Genomic DNA, 23,788 nt, shown 5'->3' with positions numbered 1-23,788 from the left:
AAGGCATCAACTATTTATGGCCTACAAAATACATTTAATTATTAATACAAAACTGGATCCAAACTCAAAATTAATAATACTTGGAATATCAGAGCAAAGTTTAACACTCACAACAAGCCAAAGAAATTTCCTCGACTACAGTATAATAACCGGGAAAAAATTAATATTAAAATTTTGGAAAGGCCCTACAACCCCCACAATTAAAATGTGGATTGTGGAAATGTCAGAGACCCTATATCTAGAAAGAATTAGACTTGTCTTAATGGACAAACAAGAACTTTTTGATAAAATATGGGCTCCATTCATTAATTATCTGACGGGATAGATTGGCCCAGCACGAAAACCCAACTGAAACTTGAACTCAGGATTAGATGAAAAGTCATACTTTATAATCTACAAACCTATCTCCAATGACGTATTATAAGTAATCCATTCCACCTTTTTTGTTTTTTTGATATTTGTAACTCTTTATTCTCTCTTTCTCTCTTTTTCTATATAAAAAAAACACTAGTAGAAATAATCGACAATTGAAAATTTTAATAATGTATGACTGATGTATATGAAAAGTTTTTTTACTATAATATGAACTATACTTTATAATATGTCTACTTCTAATAAAATTATTATTAAAAAATATACATATATATATTTAATTCAGCCACAAACTTGTCACCTATATATAATGCTGCCATCAAAAAAAAAAAAATTCTCCTAACACCGCGTCAATAAAAGGGGTGAAATGACGCGGCATGCTTGTGTTCAAATGAATTTTCAGCTAACCCTCTCAAATATCTCCTCTCAAACTCACTTATGAAACCCAACAAGGTACGTGAGAATAGTTATGAAAATTAAATCACTCTGGTAGCGCAGCAGTAAAGTTGCTGCGTGACAAGTGGCAGCTCTTAAAAGTAGAAAGTCCAAATAGGTACCACTGCTTCATGTTTTAAGTGAGAGCGGCACGGTGGAGCAGCGGTAGATTTGCTGCCTCACAGCGCCAGAGACCTGTGTTTGATCCTGACTGCGGGAGCTGTCTGTACGGAGTTTGTACGTTCTTGTAACCGGGTGGGTTTCTCCAGGTGCTCCGGTTTCCGCCCACATTCCAAAGACATACAGGTTTGTAGCTTAATCGGCTTTGGTAAAATTGTCCTGAATGTGTAGGATAGTGCTAGTGTACAGGTTGATCATTGTTTAGAGATACAGCACGGAAACAGGTCCATCGGTCCACCAAGTCCGTGACGCCGCATATTATTATTCTACACACACTATGGACAATTTTTACATTTACCAAGCTACCTACATACCTATACGTCTTTGCAGTGTGGGAGGAAGCCAACGATCTCGGAAGAAACCCACATGGTCACGGGGAGACCGTACAAACTCCATAAACAGCACCCGTAGTCGGGATCGAACCTGGGTCTGCGATGCTGCAAGCGCTGTGAGCCAGCAAGTCTACCGCTGCGCCACCGTGCCGTCGAGTGAGGCCTTGTTTCCGCATTGTATCTCTACAGTTTAAAGATGCAAATAAACTTCACAGGGCCATTAGTTTGGCCAAAAAAAGGAAAATGTCAATGATCTGAGGCCTTCTCTCACAGGGATAAAAGAATGAGCTTTCCCATTTGTAATGCAGATATCCAAAACAAGCAGCTTTTGAACCTCAATTTAGTTTCAAACAACTTTTGCACTCTTGTTACTGCCAGAAGACTATGGCTCAAATCTTATTTTAATTTCAAGCACATAAAACTAGAGTGAATTGACAGACTGATCAGGGGGTTGTTAGTGTGAAAGATGTGACAGGAAGAAAGTTATGTAGCTGGAAAGCAGAAGAAATCCACGTAAATCTTCTCTCCATTAACAACTTAACAACATCTTTCCTATAGTAGGGCGATCAAAACTGAACACAAAACTCTAAATGGGGCCTCACCAATGTCTTGTGCAACTGTAACATAATATCCCAACGTCAATACTCAATATGTGTAAGAACGAATTACAGATGCAGGTGTACACCGAGGATGGACACAAAATGCTGGGGTAATTCAGCGGGACGGGTAGCATCTCTGGAGAAGAGGAATAGGTGACGTTTCGGGTCGAGACCCTTCATTAGACTGTTCATCACTCTTCAGATTCTTCATCATTCTCAATACCCTGACTGAATGAAGACCAATGTGCTGAAAGCCTTCTTAACCACCCTATTTACCTGTGACGCCACTTTCAAGGACTTACTGTACCCTCCATAATATTTGGGACAAAGACACCACATTTTGAGATTTGTAATAGAAAAAAAATCACGTGGTTAAAGTGCACATTGTCAGATTTTAGTAAAAGCCATCACTCTGATATAAGTTAATTTTTGTCTCATCTGTCCACAAGACCTTTTTCCAGAACTGTGGTAGCTCTTTTAAGTACTTCTTGGCAAACTGTAACCTGGCCATCCTATTTTTGCGGCTAACCTGTGGTTTGCATCTTGTGGTGTAGCCTCTGTATTTCTGTTCATTCTGTGGACAGTGGTCATTGACAAATCCACACCTGAATCCTGAAGTGTTTCTGATCTGTCGAACAGGTGTTTGGGGAGTTTTTTTAAATTATAGAGAGAAGACCTGTCATCAGCTGTGGAGGCCTTCCTTGCCTGCCAGTCCTTTTGCGATTAGTAAGCTCACCAGTGTTCTCTTTCTTAGGTGGGATTGGTGACCACCTAAACTGTCCACCTTAAGTGACCACCTAAACTGTCATTTGGCAACCTAAAAAGCTGCCTAGGTCACCCGGCTGGCAACAGGGAAAAAAAGTTGAGAGCCCTGGTCCAAATGTTTTTTAAATTTTGTGATAGTACCTGACTCAACTACTTCCTTGGGCAGCTCGTTCCATACACCCACCATCCTTCATGTAAAATAGTTGCCCCTCAGGTTCCTATTAAATTATTCCCCCCTCACCTTAAGCCTATGTCACTAATTCTCGATTTCACTACTCTTGGTAAAAGACTCTGTGGATTTACCCAATGTATTCCTCTCATGATTTTGTACACCTCTATAAGATCACCCCTCATCCTCCTGCACTCCAAGAAATAAAGTTCTGGCCAACTCAACCTCTCCCTATAGCTCAGGCCCCCGTGACCCGAGATCTTGATCTACTAATAACCGTTTGCTCTTATAACCAAAGGTTATGCTGACACAATGAAATGTCATTAATGTTCTTCTTCGCTAAGAGATCTATGTCTTCAATAGTCTCCGTGTGAAGCTTTCGTTAGCGGGTAGTGTGGTGCAGGAAGGTGGAGAACCTTTGCTGAAGTAAAGTACGAGATCCATCTCCTCGCATGCTTCAGTGAACACATCAACTAGGACTTGAAGCTGACCTCTGAGCATTCGTAATTGCAAGTTCATGTCATGAAAACAAAATTAGGCCATTTGGCCCATCAAAACTACTCCACCATTCAATCGTAGCTGATCTATCGTTCCATCCCAACCCCATTCTCCTGCCTTCTTCCCGTAACCCCTAACGCCTGTACTAATCAAGAATCTGTCAATCTCTGCCTTAAAATATCCATAGACAGCCTCCACAGCCGTCTTGTGGCAAAGAATTCCACGGATTCACCACCCTCCGACTAAATAAATTCCTCCTCATCTGCTTTCTAAATCCTATCCTTTTTTGAATGGCCGTTGTAATGATACCGGGAATCTCCTAGAACTAGGTGGCAAGACTGAGTGAGTGAGTGAGGACCCAGCCAGCATACTGCTCAGAACTTCCCATCTTTACCACGAGAGTAGCTGAGGACAGACTGCCTCACATCAGAGTTGCTAAAGCGTACTGAGAGTTTTTAAATATTTCTGATGCAGCTTTTCCGAGCCATTAGAACTCCTTTGATGCAGAAAAATAAAAAAATTAGTTTCAATAAATTATTAAAAAATGCACTGAAAAGCTTTTAAATAATTAAAAGCATGAAATAAAATGACAACCCATCTTTCTTCTCAGATGCACGTTGAGAATCCCCGTGGAGAAATCCATTACAACGTCGGATAATGCAGTTAAATCCCCAACATCGCCAGAATCGACAGCGGGGGCGCCTACAACTGCAGGATATGATCGCCTGAAGCCAGCTAAATTGGAGTCCTGCCTGCACTTCTAGTCTCCCCATTACAGGAAGGATTTAGACTTTAGACTTCAGAGATACAGTGCAGAAACAGGCCCTTCGGCCCACCTTGCCGACCAATGATCATCCCGCTACACCAGCACTATCCTACACACTAGGGACAATTTACAATTTACCAATGCCAATTAAATTTACAAACCTTTTTTTTTTTAAGTTAAGTTCAGCTTGCAAACAGGCCCTTCGGCCCACCTAGTCCAAGCCGACCAAGAGCGGAACTCACTATCAAAACACGGAGGGGACGGGGGACACCATTTTTTGGCGGCCACGCGCCCACTCGCACACACGCGCGAGGCTTTGGAGGGTCAATCCAGTGCTAAAAACTGAGATTTTAAAATTGGGATCTAGAGCAGTGGATGCAATAGATGAGGTTGGAGGAGGTGCAGGTGAACCTCTGCCGCACCTGGAAAGACTGCTTGGGTCCTTGAATGGAGCCAAGGGGGGAGGTAAAGCGACAAGTGTAGCATTTCTTGCGTTGGTGTGGAGCAAGTGTTTTTTGTTAAACACAGTGGGTGGTAAGTGCCTGGAATACGCTGCCACGGGTGGAGGTTGAGGCAGATAGTGGCATTTAAAGGACGCTTGGATAGGCATAAAATGCTGGAGTAACACAGCGGGACAGGCAGCATCTCCGGAGAGAAGGAATGGGTGGCGTTTCAGGTCAAGACCCTTCTTCAGAGGCATACAAAAATGCTGGAAAAACTCAGCGAGTGCAGCAGCATCTATGGAGCGAAGGAAATAAGCAATGTTTGGGTTTCGGCCCGAAACGTTGCCTATTTCCTTCACTCCATAGATGCTGCTGCACCCGCTGAGTTTCTCCAGCATTTTTGTCTACCTTCGATTTTCCAGCATCTGCAGTTCCTTCTTAAACACTTCTTCAGAGGCATATGGATATGCAGGGAATGGAGGGATGTGGGTCGTGTGCATGTAGAAAAGTGACGGCAGCGGCATCGTGTTCGACACTGACATTGTGGGCCAAAGTTCTCGTGCAGTACTGCTCTATGGTCCGTGTTGCAATTAGCCTTGTTCCAAAGAAGCTAATTGCAACATTTGCTGAAAGCCAGGCTGCCTGCACTCATCCCAAGCAATCAATAACCAGCTCAGCAGGTACAATTTTCCACAGTGGGGTGCTTTAACTTTTAGTCAGGTCATTAAATATTGGGAGGGACTAAACATTCAGTTCAAAACTGCTGCAGTTCACACTTGGTGGTTAAATAAGCACAACAGGGGGAAAAGCCTGTGGTGATGTCAACCTTATCGTCCTTGGCCATAACTACTAAACTAATGGCACAATGAAACAAAAGGGTTGATCATGCTTCTATATTTAGAGGATTTAACAAATCAATAAGACTGAAAATAATACAGCTTATCCAAGATAATTCTATCCTGGCAACATTTAAACCAATTACTAAGGCTGCACATTGTTCCAGTTCACCTATGTCTCCCCTCTACCTAGAGTCCTTCCTCAAGCTTCACAATTCACAACTCTTCACTTCTATTGTCCCACATCTACTCTCTTTTCATCTCTGGCTTTTGTCTATCAAGCAACCCTCCTCACCTGTGTCGACCTATTACTTGCCAGGCTTTGTGCTGCAAACATTAATACATATATACATACACACACATATACAATATATACAAACATACTCGCATATCTCTCCATATATACATACACACACATACACATATATCTGTATATACACGCGTACACACACACACATTAAAAAATATATATATATATATACTCACACACATATATATACACACACACACACACACACATATATATATATATATATATATATATATATATATACATACATATACAAACACACACATATATATATATATAGAACTTTTTTATTGCTATAGGTGCACAACCATTTATCCGAAATTCCAAATAACGAAAAACTCAGAATAGCGGACATTTTTTCGGTCCTTGAAGAAAGGTCCTTGAAGACGTTCACCGAAGGCGGCCCGCAGAGTTGACAGCGGAACCTCTGGTCGGTCCTCGAAGAAAGGGGAACTAAATCCCCATTCATAAAAGAGAAGGTGAAGGTATATTGCGCGGGAGGGTTAATAATTGACAATCTGCTGCTGCCTGCCCGCTGAGCAGTCACCGGAGACGTCAGGACCAACGAGACACCGACCCCCAGGCCCACTGCAAGCACGGAGATCCCAGAGACCCACAGCCAGCAGCAGCCCAGCCCCGTTCCAACTCCAGAGGAAAACTGCAAACTGGCCGGCGCCGTCAGGACCACCAGAAGCCGCTCCCCGATGGGCCGCTATGGCGACAAGTGGCAGTTCGCCCACAGCCCGAGCTGCGCCCCCTCATCGGGACATCGACCCCCAGGCCCATTGCAAGCACGGAGATCCCAGATCAGCAACTCCAGCCCAGCCCCGCTCCAACTCCAGAGGAACACGCTCCCCGTAGGGGCAGAAGCTGATGGTGTGCAAGGTAGTCTTGTTCTTAGGGTGGCGCAGCTCGGGCTGTGGGCGAACTGCCACTTGTCGCCGTAGCGGCCCATCGGGGAGCGGATTCCTCTGGAGTTGGAGGGGGAGGGGGGTATTGTGCTGTTTAATCGCCCCCTGCTTTCCCAGGGACAGGGAGACACAGCGGCTTTTGAGAATGGTGGGCCCACACAGTCAGCACACCTCTCCTAGACTTGTCTCCCGCACTAAGATCATCTCGCAGAGAATGATCCCAGCCTAACCCTCCCTAGTCTCTCCTATTCTGCAAGAAAAAACTACATTGAAGACTCAAACTCGCGATCGCGTAACTGCCGGGATCGAGGCGCAAACTCGCGACCTTGCGGATATGAGCCGAGCACTCTACCACTGAGCCGGCCGTTAAAATCTACGCTAAAAATCTTCCATTCCTAATGCCGAAAAATTCCGAATTACGAAAAGTGTCTGGTCCCAAGGCTTTCGGATAAAAGGTTATGCACCTGTATATACATAGAAACATAGAAATTAGGTGCAGGAGTAGGCCATTCGGCCCTTCGAGCCTGCACCGCCATTCAATATGATCATGGCTGATCATCCAACTCAGTATCCCGTACCTGCCTTCTCTCCATACTCCCTGATCCCCTTAGCCACAATGGCCACATCTAACTCCCTCTTAAATATAGCCAATGAACTGGCCTCAACTACCCTCTGTGGCAGAGAGTTCCAGAGATTCACCACTCTCTGTGTGAAAAAAGTTCTTCTCATCTTGGTTTTAAAGGATTTCCCCCTTATCCTTAAGCTGTGACCCCTTGTCCTGGACTTCCCCAACATCGGGAACAATCTTCCTGCATCTAGCCTGTCCAACCCCTTAAGAATTTTGTAAGTTTCTATAAGATCCCCTCTCAATCTCCTAAATTCTAGAGAGTATAAACCAAGTCTATCCAGTCTTTCTTCATAAGACAGCCCTGACATCCCAGGAATCAGTCTGGTGAACCTTCTCTGCACTCCCTCTATGGCAATAATGTCCTTCCTCAGATTTGGAGACCAAAACTGTATGCAATACTCCAGGTGTGGTCTCACCAAGACCCTGTACAACTGCAGTAGAACCTCCCTGCTCCTATACTCAAATCCTTTTGCAATGAAAGCTAACATACCATTCGCTTTCTTTACTGCCTGCTGCACCTGCATGCCTACCTTCAATGACTGGTGTACCATGACACCCAGGTCTCGCTGCATCTCCCACTTTCCCAATCGGCCACCAGCAATAAAAAGTTATATATATATATATATATATATATGAGTGTGTGCATACATATATATATATATATGTGTATGTGTGTGTGTGTGAAACAATTTATGAAATGTATTGTCTTAAGTAGGACTGTAAACATTAGATTTTGTTTAGATTTATAGAAATATCTTTCTTCTTGGTATGGAAAGTGTGTACTGCGTGTGATAATTGTATTACGTATGTATCATATTTTGAGGAGTGGTCTTTGATAATTGAGCCCACTGGGGTTTTGCTGTGTTGAAATAAAATAAGCAAAATTATCCCACAGGCAAAAACAAAGGTTGTGAGGCCAGGGAAGGGGGATCATGTGACTGATGTTGTAAATCATCAGAAGGACTCAGATGATTGGTTACCAGCTTGTTATACCCTCTGTATCTGAAATGTCTAATACCTATATAAATGACATGAGTTCTATCAAAGTTACTCCTCTCTGGACCCGCCCCAGAGCATTAGCTCTGTGTTGGAAGGTTCAGAGACTAGTCTCAGCTGAATAAGGAATCGATTTCAACAGCTACAAGTGTTTGAGTCGTTGACTTTAGATTGACAAAATAACTCAGTTTAACACCAACTGGATTAACAAACTCGTCAGGAAGGCTGGCTCCGCCCTGGGGATGGAGTTGGATACACTGGAGATGGTCTTGGAGGGGAGGATGCTCCTCAAACTGCGGAGCATCTTGGACAACGCAGCTCGCCCCCTCCTGACACACTGGTCAACCTGAGGAGCACCTTCAGCAAGACTGGTTCCACCTAGATGCAGCACAAAACGCCACAAGAGATCATTTTCCTCAGTGGCTAACAAACTGTACAACTCCTTCCCTTCCTGTTGTGGGGTAGACTGTCTCCCGCTCCCCCTCCTGATCCCCGCTACCCCTTTTTCAGACCACCAAGTCCCCGTCGACCAGCAATCTCCACACATTAACACTATCCTACACACACCAGGGACAATTTACAATGTTACCAAGCCAATTACCCTCCAAGCCTTTAAATCTTTGGAGTGTGGGAGGAAACCGAAGCATCTGGACAAAACCCACACAGGTCACGGGGAGGATGTACAAACTCCATACAGACAGCGCCCATAGTCAGGGTCGAACCCGGGTCTCTGGCGCTGTAAGGCAGCAACTCTATTGCTGCGCCACCGTGCCTCCCTACTTAGGACAAATCAAGATCAGCGAGAGATTATAGATGGTGCTTTTGGTTTAGTTTAGAGCGTAGAAACAGGCTTTTTGGTCCACCGAGTCTGCATCAACCAGTAATCTCTACATATTAACACTATCCCACACTAGGGACAGATATGCAGAGAGTAACAATAATCAAAGAAATATGGAGTCCACAATGGTCAATATGTACTGACAAAGTTGCAATATAACTGCTGAGGAAAAAAGAGAATAAACTGACAAGCGATGTTGTTTCTAGTTGCTCAAATACAATTCAAGAGTGACCACACTATAATTTAAACACTACATTCAAGCAATAAATATAAAGTTACGCTATGAAAGGATTGCTTCACAATGGTGTTGAAATATTACTCATGGCTTACCATTCCCCCTTACTTTAAGGAGAGCTTTTGTAAGTATATTTGGATTTTGGATTGTTAGCTATCCAGAATTATCCTAGAAAGCAAAGTTAATTACAGGCATTTGATCCTTATTAGTAAGCAGAGCCAAATAAAACAAATAAAAACAATTATTACCCAAGCTGAATGTCTATCAAAACTACTTTAACTTTGAGAAGTAACTTTTTGTCTCGCGTACTCTTTAGGCCTTAGGCTTTAGATACAGCACAAAAACAGGCACTGCAGCCCACTGAGTCTGCGCCGACCAGCGACCACCTTGTACACTAACATTATCCTACACACACTAGACAATTTTACAGAAGGCAATTAACTTACAAACCCACATGCCTTTGGAGTGTGGGAGAAAACCAGAGCACCCAGAGAAAACCCACACGGCCACCCATACAGGCAGCACCCGCAGTCAGGATCGAACCCGCGTCTCTGGCGCTGAAAGGCAGCAACTATACTGCTGCGCCACTATGCCGCCCCTAACCCACATATGCACATTTCGCCAAAATTAATCTTCATGAAACAAGGTACTATGAATATAATTTCAAATGTAAACCTGAAAATGCTCCTTGCTTCAGACAAGATTAAACTGAACAAAATTTATCACAGGAAGTAAACAATTTTTAATCATGGCATCTAGCCTCCCACCTGTGAATAACCGAATATTAAAGAACTGAAAACGAGAAGGTGCGTAAAGGTACAGCGGTAAGTTTCTTGATAAAGTAAAATTAATATATCTCAAAGCCTTAATATTCCTTGCGTCCTGAAGGCAACCACAAGCATGGTGATTCATTTAATTTGTAGCTTGGTCAATTTCCAGCGGAAGACTGTTTCTTGTGCTGTATTTTTTCTTAAAACTGCGAAGATGTTGGCTGTGCCAGGACTTGAGGGTCTGAGCTTAAGGGAGCGATTAAGCAGCCTAGGATTTTATTCCGTGGAACGCCTGAGGATGAGGGGTGATCTTATAGAGGTGTATAAGACCATGAGAGGGATACATCGGGTAAACACACAGAGTCTCTTGCCCTGACGAGGGGAATCATGAACCAGACGACATAGGTTTAAGGTGAAGGGGGAAGATTTATTAGGAATCTGAGAAGTAACTTATTTTTTTACACATAGGGAGGTGGTTGCATGGACCGAGCTGCTGGAGGAGGTAGTTGAGGTAGGATACAATCACACCGTTTAAGAAACATTTAGACAGGTACATGGATAGGACAGGTTTAGAGGGATATGAGCCAAATGCAGGTAGGTGGGACTAGTGTAGATGGGACAAGTTGGTTAGTGTGGGCAAGTCGGACCTGTTTAACTCAGCGTGACTCTATGACTCTCTATGGCACAAAACATTACAGAAATTCCAATGTGTCAGGAGTTAAACTCTATAAACATTAGCCGCACAGCAAGCACCATCCCGACTGATACCAAAGGAGTGATCGAAAGATAAAATGGTGGGTTTGGAAAGTATTCTTTAGAGCTTAGAGGTCAAGCAACTTAAGACATGGTCACAAGAAGCAAGTCAATTAAAATCCATGATGCACAAGAACTGGAAAGGCATAGGAATGAGGAAGCTGCAGCCAGTTCTCCCCGTGACCTGCGTGGGTTTTCTCCGGGAGCTCCGGTTTCCTCCCACACTCCAAAAATGTACAGGTTTGTAGGCTAATTGGCTTTGTAAAATTGTAAATCGTCCCTAGTGTGTAGGATACCGTTAGTGTGCGGGGATTGCTGGTCAGCGCAGACTCGATGGGCCGAAGAGCCCGTTTCCACGCTGTATCTCGAAAATAAACTCTAAACTAAACTAAACAAGAGAAGTATGAGGCGGCAGAGGGAATTGACAACAAGAATTAGGTTTTTTAATTTGTGACAGGGAATGAGAACATGGACAAATATTTCAGATGAGTCATAGAAACATAGAAAGTAGGTGCAGGAGGATGCCATTCGGCCCTTCTAGCCATGATCATCCATAATCAGTAACCCGTGCCTGCCTTCTCCCCATATCCCTTGATTCCGCTAGCCCCAAGAGTTCTATCTAACTCTTTTAAATGCATACAGTGAATTGGCCTTCTGTGGCAGAGAATTCCACAGATTCCTAAAGTCTAAAGTAGCTACTTGATAGATCTACATATGTATTAGCAGCGCCCTCTGGTGGGGGCTTAAAAACAGCATAAAAATGTATTCAAGAAGGAACTGCAGATGGAAGATCGAAGGTACACAAAATTGCTGGAGAAACTCAGTGAGTGCAGCAGCATCTATGGAGCGAAAGAAATAGGTGACGTTTTGGGCCGAAACCCTTCTTCAGACTGATGGGGGGATGGGGGGGGAGAAGGAAGGAAAAAGGGGGGAGGAGTAGCCAGAGGACGGGGGGGGGGGGGAGGAGACAGCTCGAAAAATGTAAATGCTTCTTATGGACAATAATACCATTACAGCCAAATGCTTTACAATGCGCAATATATAACTTCATGAGCAGGTACCTTGTGAGGGGAAAAAAATGACTATTAATATATGGCCCTAATTTAATTCAAACATTGCCAACCAACAACTCCCAACCACCTGCCCATTGAGGACCCTCGGACTATCTTTAAGAAAGAACTGCAGATGTTGGAAAAAAATCAAAGGTAGACAAAAATGCTGGAGAAACTCAGCGGGTGAGGCAGCATCTATGGGGCGAAGGAGTAGGTGACGGTGTAGGAGTAGGAGTAGGTGACCCGAGGGTCTCGACCCGAAACATCACCTATTCCTTCACTCCATAGATGATGCCTCACCCGCTGAGTTTCTCCAGCATTTTTGTCTACCTCGGACTATCTTTAATTGGACTTGATCACGCACTAAACGTTATTCCCTTTATCATGTATCTGTACACAGTGGTTGGCTCGATTGTAATCATGTATTGTCTTTCCGCTGACTGGTTAGCACGCAGCAAAAAGCTTTTCAATGTACTTCAGTACACGTGACAATAAACTAAAAGAAACATCAGCAGCCTGTGCTGAAGGACAACAGCAGGTGAATGGGATGGTAATAAAAGTACTTCTCCAAGTTAAAAGATTAGTCTTTCATCACTGATGAAAGTTCAAATTCCTAAAATTCTGCACAACAGCACTCTAGGGCAACCAATCAAGAAAATGGTCCAAGATCAATTTTAATTTTGTTTAAAGATATAGTTAGAGAGCCATCGAGTGATAAAATGTGGAAACAGGCCCTTCAGCCTGACTTGTCCACACCGACCATCATGTCCCAACTACATTAGTCACACTTGCCTGCATTTGGCCCATATCCCCCTAAACCGGTCCTATTCATGTACCTGTCTAAATGTTTCTTAACATTGCGATAGTCCCTGTCTCAACTACCAAAAACATACACCTAACAGGACAAAAAAAAAAGAAAAGACAGACGGACTGCAGTCGAGCCGCTGCCACAAGGCGCCGCCACACGGAGAATATACCTTGATACATGTGACAATAGAGAACCATTTAACTTAAGAAGAATTAGAACTTGGGCCAAATCGTTGCACTAATACAGATAATATATATATGAACGTGTACCACTGGCCAAAGCTTCTACATTCTCTCTCTGGAGGATAAGTTGGCATGGTATTTCTGTGGGCCCTTAAGCTGCATTACTACAACAAACTTCACTAGTAACAAAGTTCACCAGGAATGTAAATGTACTCAGGTATGTTTGACTTATAAAAACAAACTGGAAATATTTTTACAACCATTTTACATGCACATTTGCAAAAAGCTTCATAGCTACATAGTACATAGAACAGAACAGCACAGGGACAGGCCCTTTGGCCCACAATGTCTGTGCCAAACATGATGCCAAGTTAAACCAATCTCATCTGCCTGTACATGATCCATATCCCTCTGTTCCCTACACTTCCATGTGCCTCTCTAAAAGCCTCAAATGCCACTATCATATCTGCCTCCACAACCACCCCTAGTAATGCATCCAGGCCCCCACTGTGTAAAAAAAACGTACCATAAAACTTTCCCCCGCTCACCTTATCGCTATAATCCCCGAGCTTTGGACATTTCCACCTTGGAAACAAGGTTCTGACTGTCTACCCAATCTAGGCCTCATAATTTTATATACTCCCAACCTCTGAAGTTACAGACAAAGTCTCCCCTTAACCTCCGAAGTTCCAAGGAACACAATCCAAGTCGATCCAATCTCTCCCAGCATCTGAAACCCTCTAATCCAGGCAGCATTCTGGTTAACCACCTCTTCACAACTCTCCAAAGCATCCACATCTTTCCTGTAATGGGGCGACCAGAACTGCACGCAATACTCCAACTGTGACTTAACCAAAGTCTTACTGAGCTGCAGCATGACCTCCTGACTCTACTCAATGTCCCTAGCAATGAAGGCAAGAATATTATACACATTCTTTATCATCCTATCCACTTGGGCTGCCACTTGTAGAGAGTTGGGAACTTGGACTTCCCTCTGCATAGAGTGTATAAACAGTTTTTGAACTGTATATATTACCTTATCAAGAGCAATCCAATGTACTATGGACTATGAGCTTTAATCAGATCTAAATTTATGAAAAACAAACTCACCGAGTTTGGAAGTCAGGCCATCCAGGCCAACTAATAATGCTGGCATTTCTTGAAGCTGTTCCTGCAGTTCCACTAACTGCTGCTTTTTTTTCTCCCAGTGAGCAGAAAGTACCACCACTTTGCCATCGACTATCTGCAAGTAAAACCAAACATATAATTGAAAGCTGGACTAGCCGAATAAATATGCCTTTAACCAAGCCACTGATGATGGCCGTGAGGAGCAAGGCCAGTAGGAAATTGAACTGGGGTCATACTTTCTGTGCCCTCAAGGTGGGCTGTGCGAGGTTCCCACGGGGTACAAAGGTGGCCGGGCGAGGAGAGGGACATCAATTTGCTGAACGAGCCAGACGAAGCTAACGCTGGAGGCCTTGCATAAGCCTGGGGCCTGCCTGGATCAGGCGCCGCTCTATGACCGATGACTGGACTTTGGAAACGGCACCATATCTGGCCACTCAAACAATAATTTCACCGCCTTTTGCACGTGTGATAACAAATCACCATTGAACCACTCACACGTGTCCATGCACTTACACACTGCTTTATTCAAATACACAGATAATACTTTGTTTCTCAGCACAATGATCAACTGGATTATCAGGAGTGGATTGCGATAGATTACCACAATAATTCAGATTCAGATTCAACTTTAATTGTCATTGTCAGTGTACAGTACAGAGACAACGAAATGCAGTTAGCATCTCCCTGGAAAGCGACATAGAATATGATTTCAATAAATAAATCTATTTACATGCATACAGTCATAGTGTTTTTCCTGTGGGAGGAGTGTCTGGGGGGGGGGGGGTGATTGGCAGTCACCGAGGTACAGTGTTGAGTAGTGTGGCAGCCGCAGGGAATCAGCTGTTCCTGGACCTGCTGGTCCGGCAACGGAGAGACCTGTAGCGCCTCCTGGATGGTAGGAGGGTAAACAGTCCATGGTTGGGGTTAGAGCAGTCCTTGAAGATGCTGAGCGCCCTTCGCAGACAACGCTTGCTTTGGACAGACTCAATGGAGGGGAGCGAGGAACCGGTGATGCGTTGGGCAATTTTCACCACCCTCTGACACCACCAATAACAGTACATTATCCCAATCTGTTTATTCCCCTTTTATACAGTTCAAAAACTGTTTATAAAGTCTTTCAGTACATCTCGGTACGCATGACAACAATAAACCAAAACCTTGCTTTACTATATGGCACTATAACGCAAAAATGTTGCAAAATGTATTCTGCTCTCTGGTATTTTTCACTTTGCTCTACCTGTTATACTTGTGCATGGCTTAATTGCATTTGTGTACAGTATAACCTGATGTAATTGAATAACATGTAAACAAAACTGTACTTGTACCTCAGTATAAACCAATATTTTATTTTACTACATCTATTTATGAAGTTATTACTATACAAAGATATGCCTGTCACTAGTTGCAAAGCTAATAAAATGTCATCTTTAAATATCATTTTGGAGCAGAGCCTACCTGAATAACAGGAGGATGAGATGTGATCTTATAGAGGTGTTTAAAATCATAGATCGGGTAGATGCACAGAGTCTCTCGCCCAGAGTAGAGGAATCGAGGACCAGAGGACATCGGTTTAAGATGAAGAGGGAAAGATTTAATAGGAATCTGAAGGGTAACTTTTTCACACAAAGGGTGGTGGGTGTTTGGAACGAGCTGCCAGAGGAGGTAGTTGAGGCTGGGAGTATCCCAACGTTTACGAAACAGTTAGACAGGTACATGGATAGGACAGGTTTGGAGGGATATGGTCCAAACGCAGGCAGGTAGGACTAGTGTAGCTGGGACATATGTTGGCCGGTGGGGACAGGTTCCACACTGTATGACTCCATGACATGACGATTATAAAACTAAACCTGAAAAGAGTAAAGAATATACACCACAACTTTAAAAATTTAATGAAAGAGAATTTGCTGTTGTACAATCTTAATACACTATGGGCTGCTAGAACAACACAGGAATATACAAGAAGCATTCTGAAGCAAATCATCACATATCCATTCCCTCCACAGATGCTGCCTGACCTGTTTTGCTCAAGATTGCTGTATCTGCAGTTCCCTACGTCAATGGGAATATAATCATCCTTTTAAGGGAAATTTTAAAGCAAAGATGAAGCTATTCTTCTTAATTAGTACGGTGTTTGGGGTTATGGGGAGAAGGTAGGAGAATTTAGAGGGAAAGATAGATCAGCCATGTTTGAATGGCGGAGTAGATTTGATGGGCTAAATGGCCTAATTCTGCTCCGATGGCTTATGAACATTCTTCAAATGTTAGGAGGAATAAACATAAAATCTCTGTAATTTTGCTCAAAACCTTCTAGCTATATACACTGACCATAGAGGTCAGTGAGCAAGTTCATTTCTGTGCCATCTTTTGATATTAAAGGGTGGAACGATGGAGCAGTGGTTTAGTTGCTGCCTTAAAGCACCAGAGACTCGGATGTGATCCTGACTATGGGTGCTGTCTGTACGGAGTTTGTATGTTCTCCCTGTGGCCACGTGCATTTCCTCCGGGTGCTCCGGTTTCCACCCACATCCCAAAGACATGCAGGATTGTAGGTTAATTGATTTTGGTAAAGATTGTAAATTGTTCCTAGTGTGTAGGATAGTGCGAGTGTACGGTGATCACTAGTGTACGGGGATCGCTGGTCGCGCAAACTTGGTGGGTCGAAGGGCCTGTATCTGCGCTGTATTTCTAAACTAAATACTAAATTAAACTGAACAAAGATGATTAAGTTAACTAAAAAAATAAAAGACAACAAAGCTTATGAAACCTGCTGTGCCGATGACCACTAGATGGAGTAGCTGCTTTATCAAGCATCTTAACACTAGAAATCTGATAAGAAATTAGATATGCTGGGAAAGGGAGATGCTGACAACCTGAAATTAAAACAGAAAATCTATACGGTAGAGTTGCTGCCTTACAGCGTCAGAGACCCGGTTTCGATCCTGACTTTGGGTACTGTCTGTACAGAGTTTGTACGTTCTCCCTGTGACCAGGTGGGCTTTCTCCGGTTTCCACCCACACTCCAAAGATGTACAGTTTTGTCCGTTAATTGGCTTTGTTAAAATTGTAAATAGTCCCTAATGTACAGTGATTGCTGCTCGGCACAGAATCGGTGGGCCGAAGGGCATGTTTCTGCACTATATCTCTAAACTAAAACGAATCTAAATAAAGATGAAAATGTCAATGAATAAACAAGCAACTCAAAGTTCTGTGCCAAGCGACTGAAAATTTAAATAAATGTGTAACTAAAAAATAAATGACAAAAAAGGCAAATGAAACCTGCAGTACGGATGGCCACTAGATGGAGTAGCTACTTAACACAAGAAATCTGATATGAAATTAAATAGGCTTGGATCGAATGGATGTGGAGAGAATGTTTCCACTAGTGGGAGAGTCTAGGACCAGAGGTCATAGCCACAGAATTAAAGGAGGTTCCTTTAGGAAGGAGACAAGATGGCGGTGCTGCCTTAGCAGCTGCGGCTCGCCTGCAGTCCATTTGTTTTTTTCTTTTTTTGTTTGTTCTTTTGTCCTGTTTTAGTTAATTTTTGGTTTTATTTTATTATGTTGTGTATGGGTGTGGGGGGGGGGTGGGCGGGAGAAGCGTGTTTTTGGTCTCTTCCTTCGGGGGGATGCGACTTCTCTTGTCGTATCCCCCGTGTCCGTCTCCGTCTGCGTCGAGGCCTAATGGCGGAGCTGGCGGCCTCGGAGCTGGGGCAGCGTTCCAGCGGCAACATCGGAGCTGTGGCGTTCCAGCGGCAACATCGGAGCTGTGGCGTTCCGGCAGCAGCGATGACCCGACAACAGAGCTGTGGCGTTCCGGTAGCAGCGACAGCGGCGACCCGGCAACGGAGCTGTGGCGTTCCGGCGGCAACGACAACCCGACATCGGAGGATTGGCCACGGAGGACAGCGTCGGGAGCTCACAGGTCCCCTCGGAGCAGAGGGAGAACAAGGAGGGAAGATACAAGGACTTTAAGATTTTTGCCTTCCATCACAGTGAGGAGGTGCCTGGTGAACTCACTGTGGTGGATGTTAAATTGGTGTGTTTAATGTGTGTTTTTGTCATTTTTATTATATGTATGACTGTAAAGCAACAAAATTTTGTTCAGACCGAAAAGTCCGAATGACAATAAAGGCTACTTTACTTTACTTTAGGAGGAATTTCTTTAGCCAGAGGGTGGTGGATCTGTGGAATTCTTTGCCACAGGAGGCCAAGTCAATAGATATTGTTTAGGCAGAGATAGATAGATTTTTGATTAGTACGGGTGTCAGGGGTTATGTGGAGAAGGCAGGAGAATGTGGTTAGGAGGGAGAGGTAGAAGAGCCATGATTGAATGGCTGAGTACACTTGATGGGCCGAATGGCCTAACTCTGCTCCCAGAACTTATGAAAAGGGTCCTACCTTGAAAAAATTAAAACTTAGCAATTCATTGCTGCAACCAAACGTTTCCACAAGTTACTTTGTCAAAATATCTATGATTATCGGTTCTCCATGTTAGTTGAGAGATATCTGGCTACATCCAGAGATTATGAAGAGATATCTGGATTTAACATCTCATCTTCTATATTCTTTGTTTTCAGGTTATAGGAGCAGAATTTGGCCATTGCCACACTCCAAAGACACAGGTTTGTACCTTAATTGGCTTGGTAAAATTGTAAATTGTTCCTAGTGTGTGTGGGATAGTGCTAGTGCGTGGGGATCATTGGGTGGCCCGAACTCAGTGGGCCGAAGGGCCTGTTTCAGCGCTGTATCTCTAAACTAAACTAAACTATTTGCAGTCAAACGGACATTTTCCTCAATCTCAAGTTGAGGTCTACACCATATTTCCCATGAGATGTTTTGACAGAATGATATCATTCCAACACTGCTGCTTCCTTGGAGATCAAGAATGAGATCATTACCTCTATCAATATACTTTGTGGCATGCATGTGACAAGAAAGAACTGCTAATGCTGATTTATACCACAGAAAGAAACAATGTGCTGGAGTAAGTAACTTCAGCAGATCAAGCAGCATTTCTGGAGAAATAATGACAGGTGATAGTTTGGGTTGGGACCCTGCTTTAGACTCTTCTTCATAGTCTGAAGAAGGGCCCCAACCAAAATGACACCTACCGATTTTCCCCAAGAGATGCTGCCTGGCTGGCTGAAGTACTCCAGCACATTGTGTCTATCTTTGTTACTCCAGACACTTTGTGTCTATCTCATGACATGCATGTTATGCCTTGGATGTGGGGCTATTAACTTCCTTCCATATGCAGTTGCAAGATTTGAAATCCTACAACAGAAGGGGTCAACAACACAGTGGTGCAGCGGGAGAGTTACTGCCTTACAGCAACCACAGACCTTGTTTCGACCCCGACTACGGGCGCTGTCTGAACGGAGCTTGTCCGTTCTCCCCGTGACCTGCATGGGTTTTCTCCGGGTGCTTCAGTTTTCTTCCACACGCCAAAGACGTATAGGTTTGTAGGTTAATTGGCTTGGTGTAAATGCAAAATTGTCCCGAGGGTAGTGCTAATCCCTAGTTGGTGCAAACTCGGCGGGCCAAAGGGCCTGTTTCTGCACTGTATCTCTAAACTAAACCGAAACTAACCTAAACGAAGGTAGTTCCCTTTCCTGCTTCAGTTTGAATGTTCACTCGGTATCACAGCAGTGTCTTTCCTGCCTGTGTCAATAAAAGGATGTTCTCAGTGGTGAAGGGCAGAATGTATGAGTGTTTCTGCACTGTCAGCTTAAGCGCGAGATGGAGTGGTATGCTGGCTGCATTCTCCAGGGACTTCCGAGAATCAGAAGAGAAATGACTGCTGCCATTTCCAGTTCGCTGGCTACTTTATTGTTCATGGCGGGTAAAAACATTCACTACCCGGCATTGCCTTCCTAGTCAATCCAGAACCTCAAGTCAGTCGTCAACCTTCACCTCTTCTCTTGGCAGACCTTTTTCTTTAAAAAAGACACAAAGTGCTGGACTAGAAACAAAGAACAGCGGATGCTGGTTTATACTAAAGACAGACACAAAGTTCTAGAGTAATTCAGCGGGTCAGGCAGCATCTCTGGAGAAAAAAGGATGTGATGTTTCGGGTTGGGACCCTTCTTCCCAACCCGACCCAAAATCTGAGGAAGGACTTGTTTATACTCTCTAGAATTTAGGAGATTGAGAGGGGATCTTATAGAAACTTACAAAATTCTTAAGGGGTTGGACAGGCTAGATGCAGGAAGATTGTTCCCGATGTTAGGGAAGTCCAGGACAACCCTTCACAGCTAAAGGATAAGGGGGAAATCCTTTAAAACCGAGATGAAAAGAACTTTTTTCACACAGAGAGTGGTGAATCTCTGGAACTCTCTGCCACAGAGGGTAGTTAAGGCCAGTTCAGTGGCTATATTTAAGAGGGAGTTAGATGTGGTCCTTGTGGCTAAGGGGATCAGGGGGTATGGAGAGAAGGCAGGTACGGGATACTGAGTTGGATGATCAGCCATGATCATATTGAATGGCGGTGCAGGCTCGAAGGGCCGAATGGCCTACTCCTGCAGCTAATTTCTATGTTTCTATGTTTCTAAAACGTCACCCATTCCTGTTTTCTCCAGAAATGCTGCTTGAACCGCTGAGTTAGTCCAGCACTTTGTGTCTACATTGTGGAGTAACTCAGCAGGTCAGGCAGCATCTCTGGGGAACGTGAATAGGTGATATTACAGGTCAGGACCCTTACTCAGACTAAAGACGGTTCCTATTAAATCTCTTAAGAAAGGTCCTGACCCAAAACATCACCTATTTATGTACTCCAGAGATGCTGGTTCTCTGGATGCTTTCAAGAGAGAACTAGACAGAGCTCTTAAAGATAGAGGAGTCAAGGGATATGGGGAGAAGGCAGGAATGGGGTACTGATTCGGGATGATCAGCCATGATCACATTGAATGGCGGTGCTGGCTCGAACGACCAAATGGCCTACTCCTGCACCTATTGTCTATTATCACACCAACCAACCTCCCTGCCATTGACTACATTTATACCTCAGCAAGGCCAGCAGCATAATCAAGGACGAGTCGCATCCTGGCCACTCCCTCTTTTCCCGGGCAAAATGTATAGAAGTGTGAAACGCACACCTCCAGATTCAGAGACAGTTTCTTCCCAGCTGTTATCAGGCAATTGAATCATCCTACCACAACAATGTGCAGTCCTGAACTACTATCTACCTCTTTGGTGACCGTCGGACTATGTTTGATCGGACTTGGCTTTGCCTTGCACTAAACACTAGCATGCAGCAAAAGCTTTTCACTGTACCTCGGTAGACGTGACAATAAACTAAACTGAAGTGAAGTTTCAGGGAAAGAAAGAACACACCAGCCTCTGCTTTCCTATTGAAACTGCAGTCTTGCTCTGAGCTCTTCCAACTTAGATTTCAAGTTAAGTAGATGTAGGCTGGGAAGGGGAGGCGGAAGACAAAGCAGCTGCATAAGGTAATAAGGAAAAGGAATAGAGTAGAATTAGGCCATTCGACCCATGAAGTCAACTCTGCCATTCAATCATGGCTGATCTATCTCTCCCTCCTAATCCTCTGACACCCGTATTAATCAAGAATGCAACTGAATCTCCCCCCCAACTCCCAGGAGCGGGATACTCATTGTGGATGATCAGCTATGACCACAGCTGGCTTTAAGGGCCAAATGTCCAACTCCTGCACCCATTGTCTATGTATCTGACTAGAGGATATAGGGTTCCTCTAGTTCTAAGGAGAGAGGGAAATTGTTTAAGGGCCGATCACAGTGGCACAGCGGTAGAGTTGCTGCCTTACAGCAAAATGCGGTGCCAGAGACCCGGGTTCGATCACGACTACGGATGCTGTTTGTATGGAGCCTGTACATTCTCCCCGTGATCTGCGTGGGTTTTCTCCTGATGATCTTCGGTTTCCTCCCACACTCCAAAGACGTACAGGTTTGTAGGTTAATTGGTTTGATAAAAATGTAAAATTGTCCAAGTTGGCGATATGCAGAGTACTGCCCTGCCGACTACAAAATTCAGAAGGTTCAGAAGGTTTAAAACCGATCTGAGGGGTAAATATTTCCACAGAAATAGTAGCTGATGTCTGGAATGAGCTGCGAGAGGAGGTGGAGGAGGCAAGAACAGTCATATTTAAAAGGCATCTGGAAAGATAACATTGAACAAGACATAGAAGGGGAACAGTAGCTCAGGCAGCATCTCTGGAGACATAGATAGGTGCTGTTTCAGGTCGGGCCCTTTCCTCAGATTGAGTAAAGTAGACAAAAAGCTGGGGAAACTCAGCGTGTGAGGCAGCATCCATGGAGCGAAGTAATGGGTGGCCTTTTAGGTCGAGACCCTTCTTCAGACTGATGTGGGGGATTCATCAGGTTGATGAACGTCACTTATCCTTGTTCTCCACAGGTGCTGTCTGACCTGCTGAGTTATTACACCAGCGCTGCGGCAAACCAAAATCTGCAGTTCCTTGCTTGTACACGACAGAGAGGTATTTGGAATGAATGCAGCCGTGTGATTAGCATAGATCGGCAAAAATCCAATGGCTTTCATGTCGTGCAACACTATGACAATTATTTATTCTAAAAGGTGCTGCAAAAATAAAAATTGAAAAAATTAAAATAATGGCAATTGGTAGTTTACTTGCAAAATGAGTTTTCTCAGTAGGTTTCTCAGTGCGGTAATAGTGACAAGTATATTGCTACGCAGATCTGAGATTATAGGATGCGGAGAGGATTTCCACTAATGAGAGCGTCTAGAACCAGAGGGCACAGCCTCAGAATAAAAGATCGTACCTTCCAAAAGAAGAGGAGGAGGAATTTCTTGGGTCAAGGAGTGGTGAAATTCATGTGGTAGAATTCATTGCTCCAGACAGCCGTGGAGGCCAAGCCATTGGGTATTTTTACGGTGGAGAGAGACAGATACTTGATTGGTAAGGGCGTCAATGCGGGGAGAAGGCAGGAGACTCTGCTCCTATGACATGAAATTATGATGTATCATGGATAGAAGAGTACTAATGGAAAAGCTCTTATAGTCATCAAAAATGTTGGATCCCAAAACTATTATTCATGAGAGAGTCAACAAATGGGGAAATGCATCTCCTCATTGAGCAGAGGGTGAGAGCACCTTTAATGAATATTTCTGAATCGACTTGGATATCATACCTCTCCGGTTTTAGCACAGTCTTCGGCTCGTTTGTGAAGGGCTGCCCAGGAGTTCTCATACCTTTGGGGAAAAAAAGATAAATAATGTAAGACTTGCCTAAATCATTTGAACTTTGATCAACTGATCGTTTGCTGTCATTGTCATCTATGTCTCTAAATTTAGTTATGTTTAGAGGTACAGCGTGGAAATGCCCACCGAGCAATCCTCATACACTAGCACGATCAATAGACAATAGACAATAGGTGCAGGAGTAGGCCATTCCGCCCTTCGAGCCAGCACCACCATTCAATGGGATCATGGTTGATCATCCCCAATCAGTTCCCCGTTCCTGTCTTCTCCCCATATCCCCTGACTCCGATCTTTAAGAGCTCTATCTAGCTCTTTCTTGAATGGTGTGCATTACTGATAATTGTCCACTATAACCAGGTAAGGGATTCGCTCCAAGCTCCTAGCAGTCACTCCATGAGATGAGTTGTTTTCAAATACAAAGTTCGTTTTAACAGCTGAAAATGTATTTTTCTGACTGGAAGCCAAAATTATTCAAGGATGTTTGTTCCATTGTTTAATAGAGTATCATTACACAAGGTTTACTGTTCCAGGTGCGACAGAGGTTTACCTGCATCTCTTCCAACCTC

At 43.9% G+C, this 23,788-nt stretch overlaps 1 protein-coding gene across 2 annotated transcripts in view; it reads right to left on the bottom strand.

The window, feature by feature from the left end:
* Positions 1–23,788, bottom strand: part of LOC129708446 (dysbindin-like) — a 155,961-nt gene that overhangs the window by 113,670 nt on the left and 18,503 nt on the right. For both annotated transcript variants that reach the window (XM_055654224.1, XM_055654233.1), the window contains 2 exons: positions 23,153–23,213; positions 13,989–14,121 (listed from right to left, as the gene is read on the bottom strand). In XM_055654224.1, coding sequence (XP_055510199.1) covers positions 13,989–14,121; positions 23,153–23,213 — 194 coding nt within the window. The remainder of the gene's footprint in view (positions 1–13,988; positions 14,122–23,152; positions 23,214–23,788) is intronic.

The sequence above is a fragment of the Leucoraja erinacea genome, chromosome 2, assembly GCF_028641065.1.
Source record: "Leucoraja erinacea ecotype New England chromosome 2, Leri_hhj_1, whole genome shotgun sequence".
Classification (NCBI taxonomy): domain Eukaryota; kingdom Metazoa; phylum Chordata; class Chondrichthyes; order Rajiformes; family Rajidae; genus Leucoraja; species Leucoraja erinaceus.
Note: the sequence above shows the minus strand (reverse complement) of the source record. Positions and strands in the feature narration are given on the sequence as shown.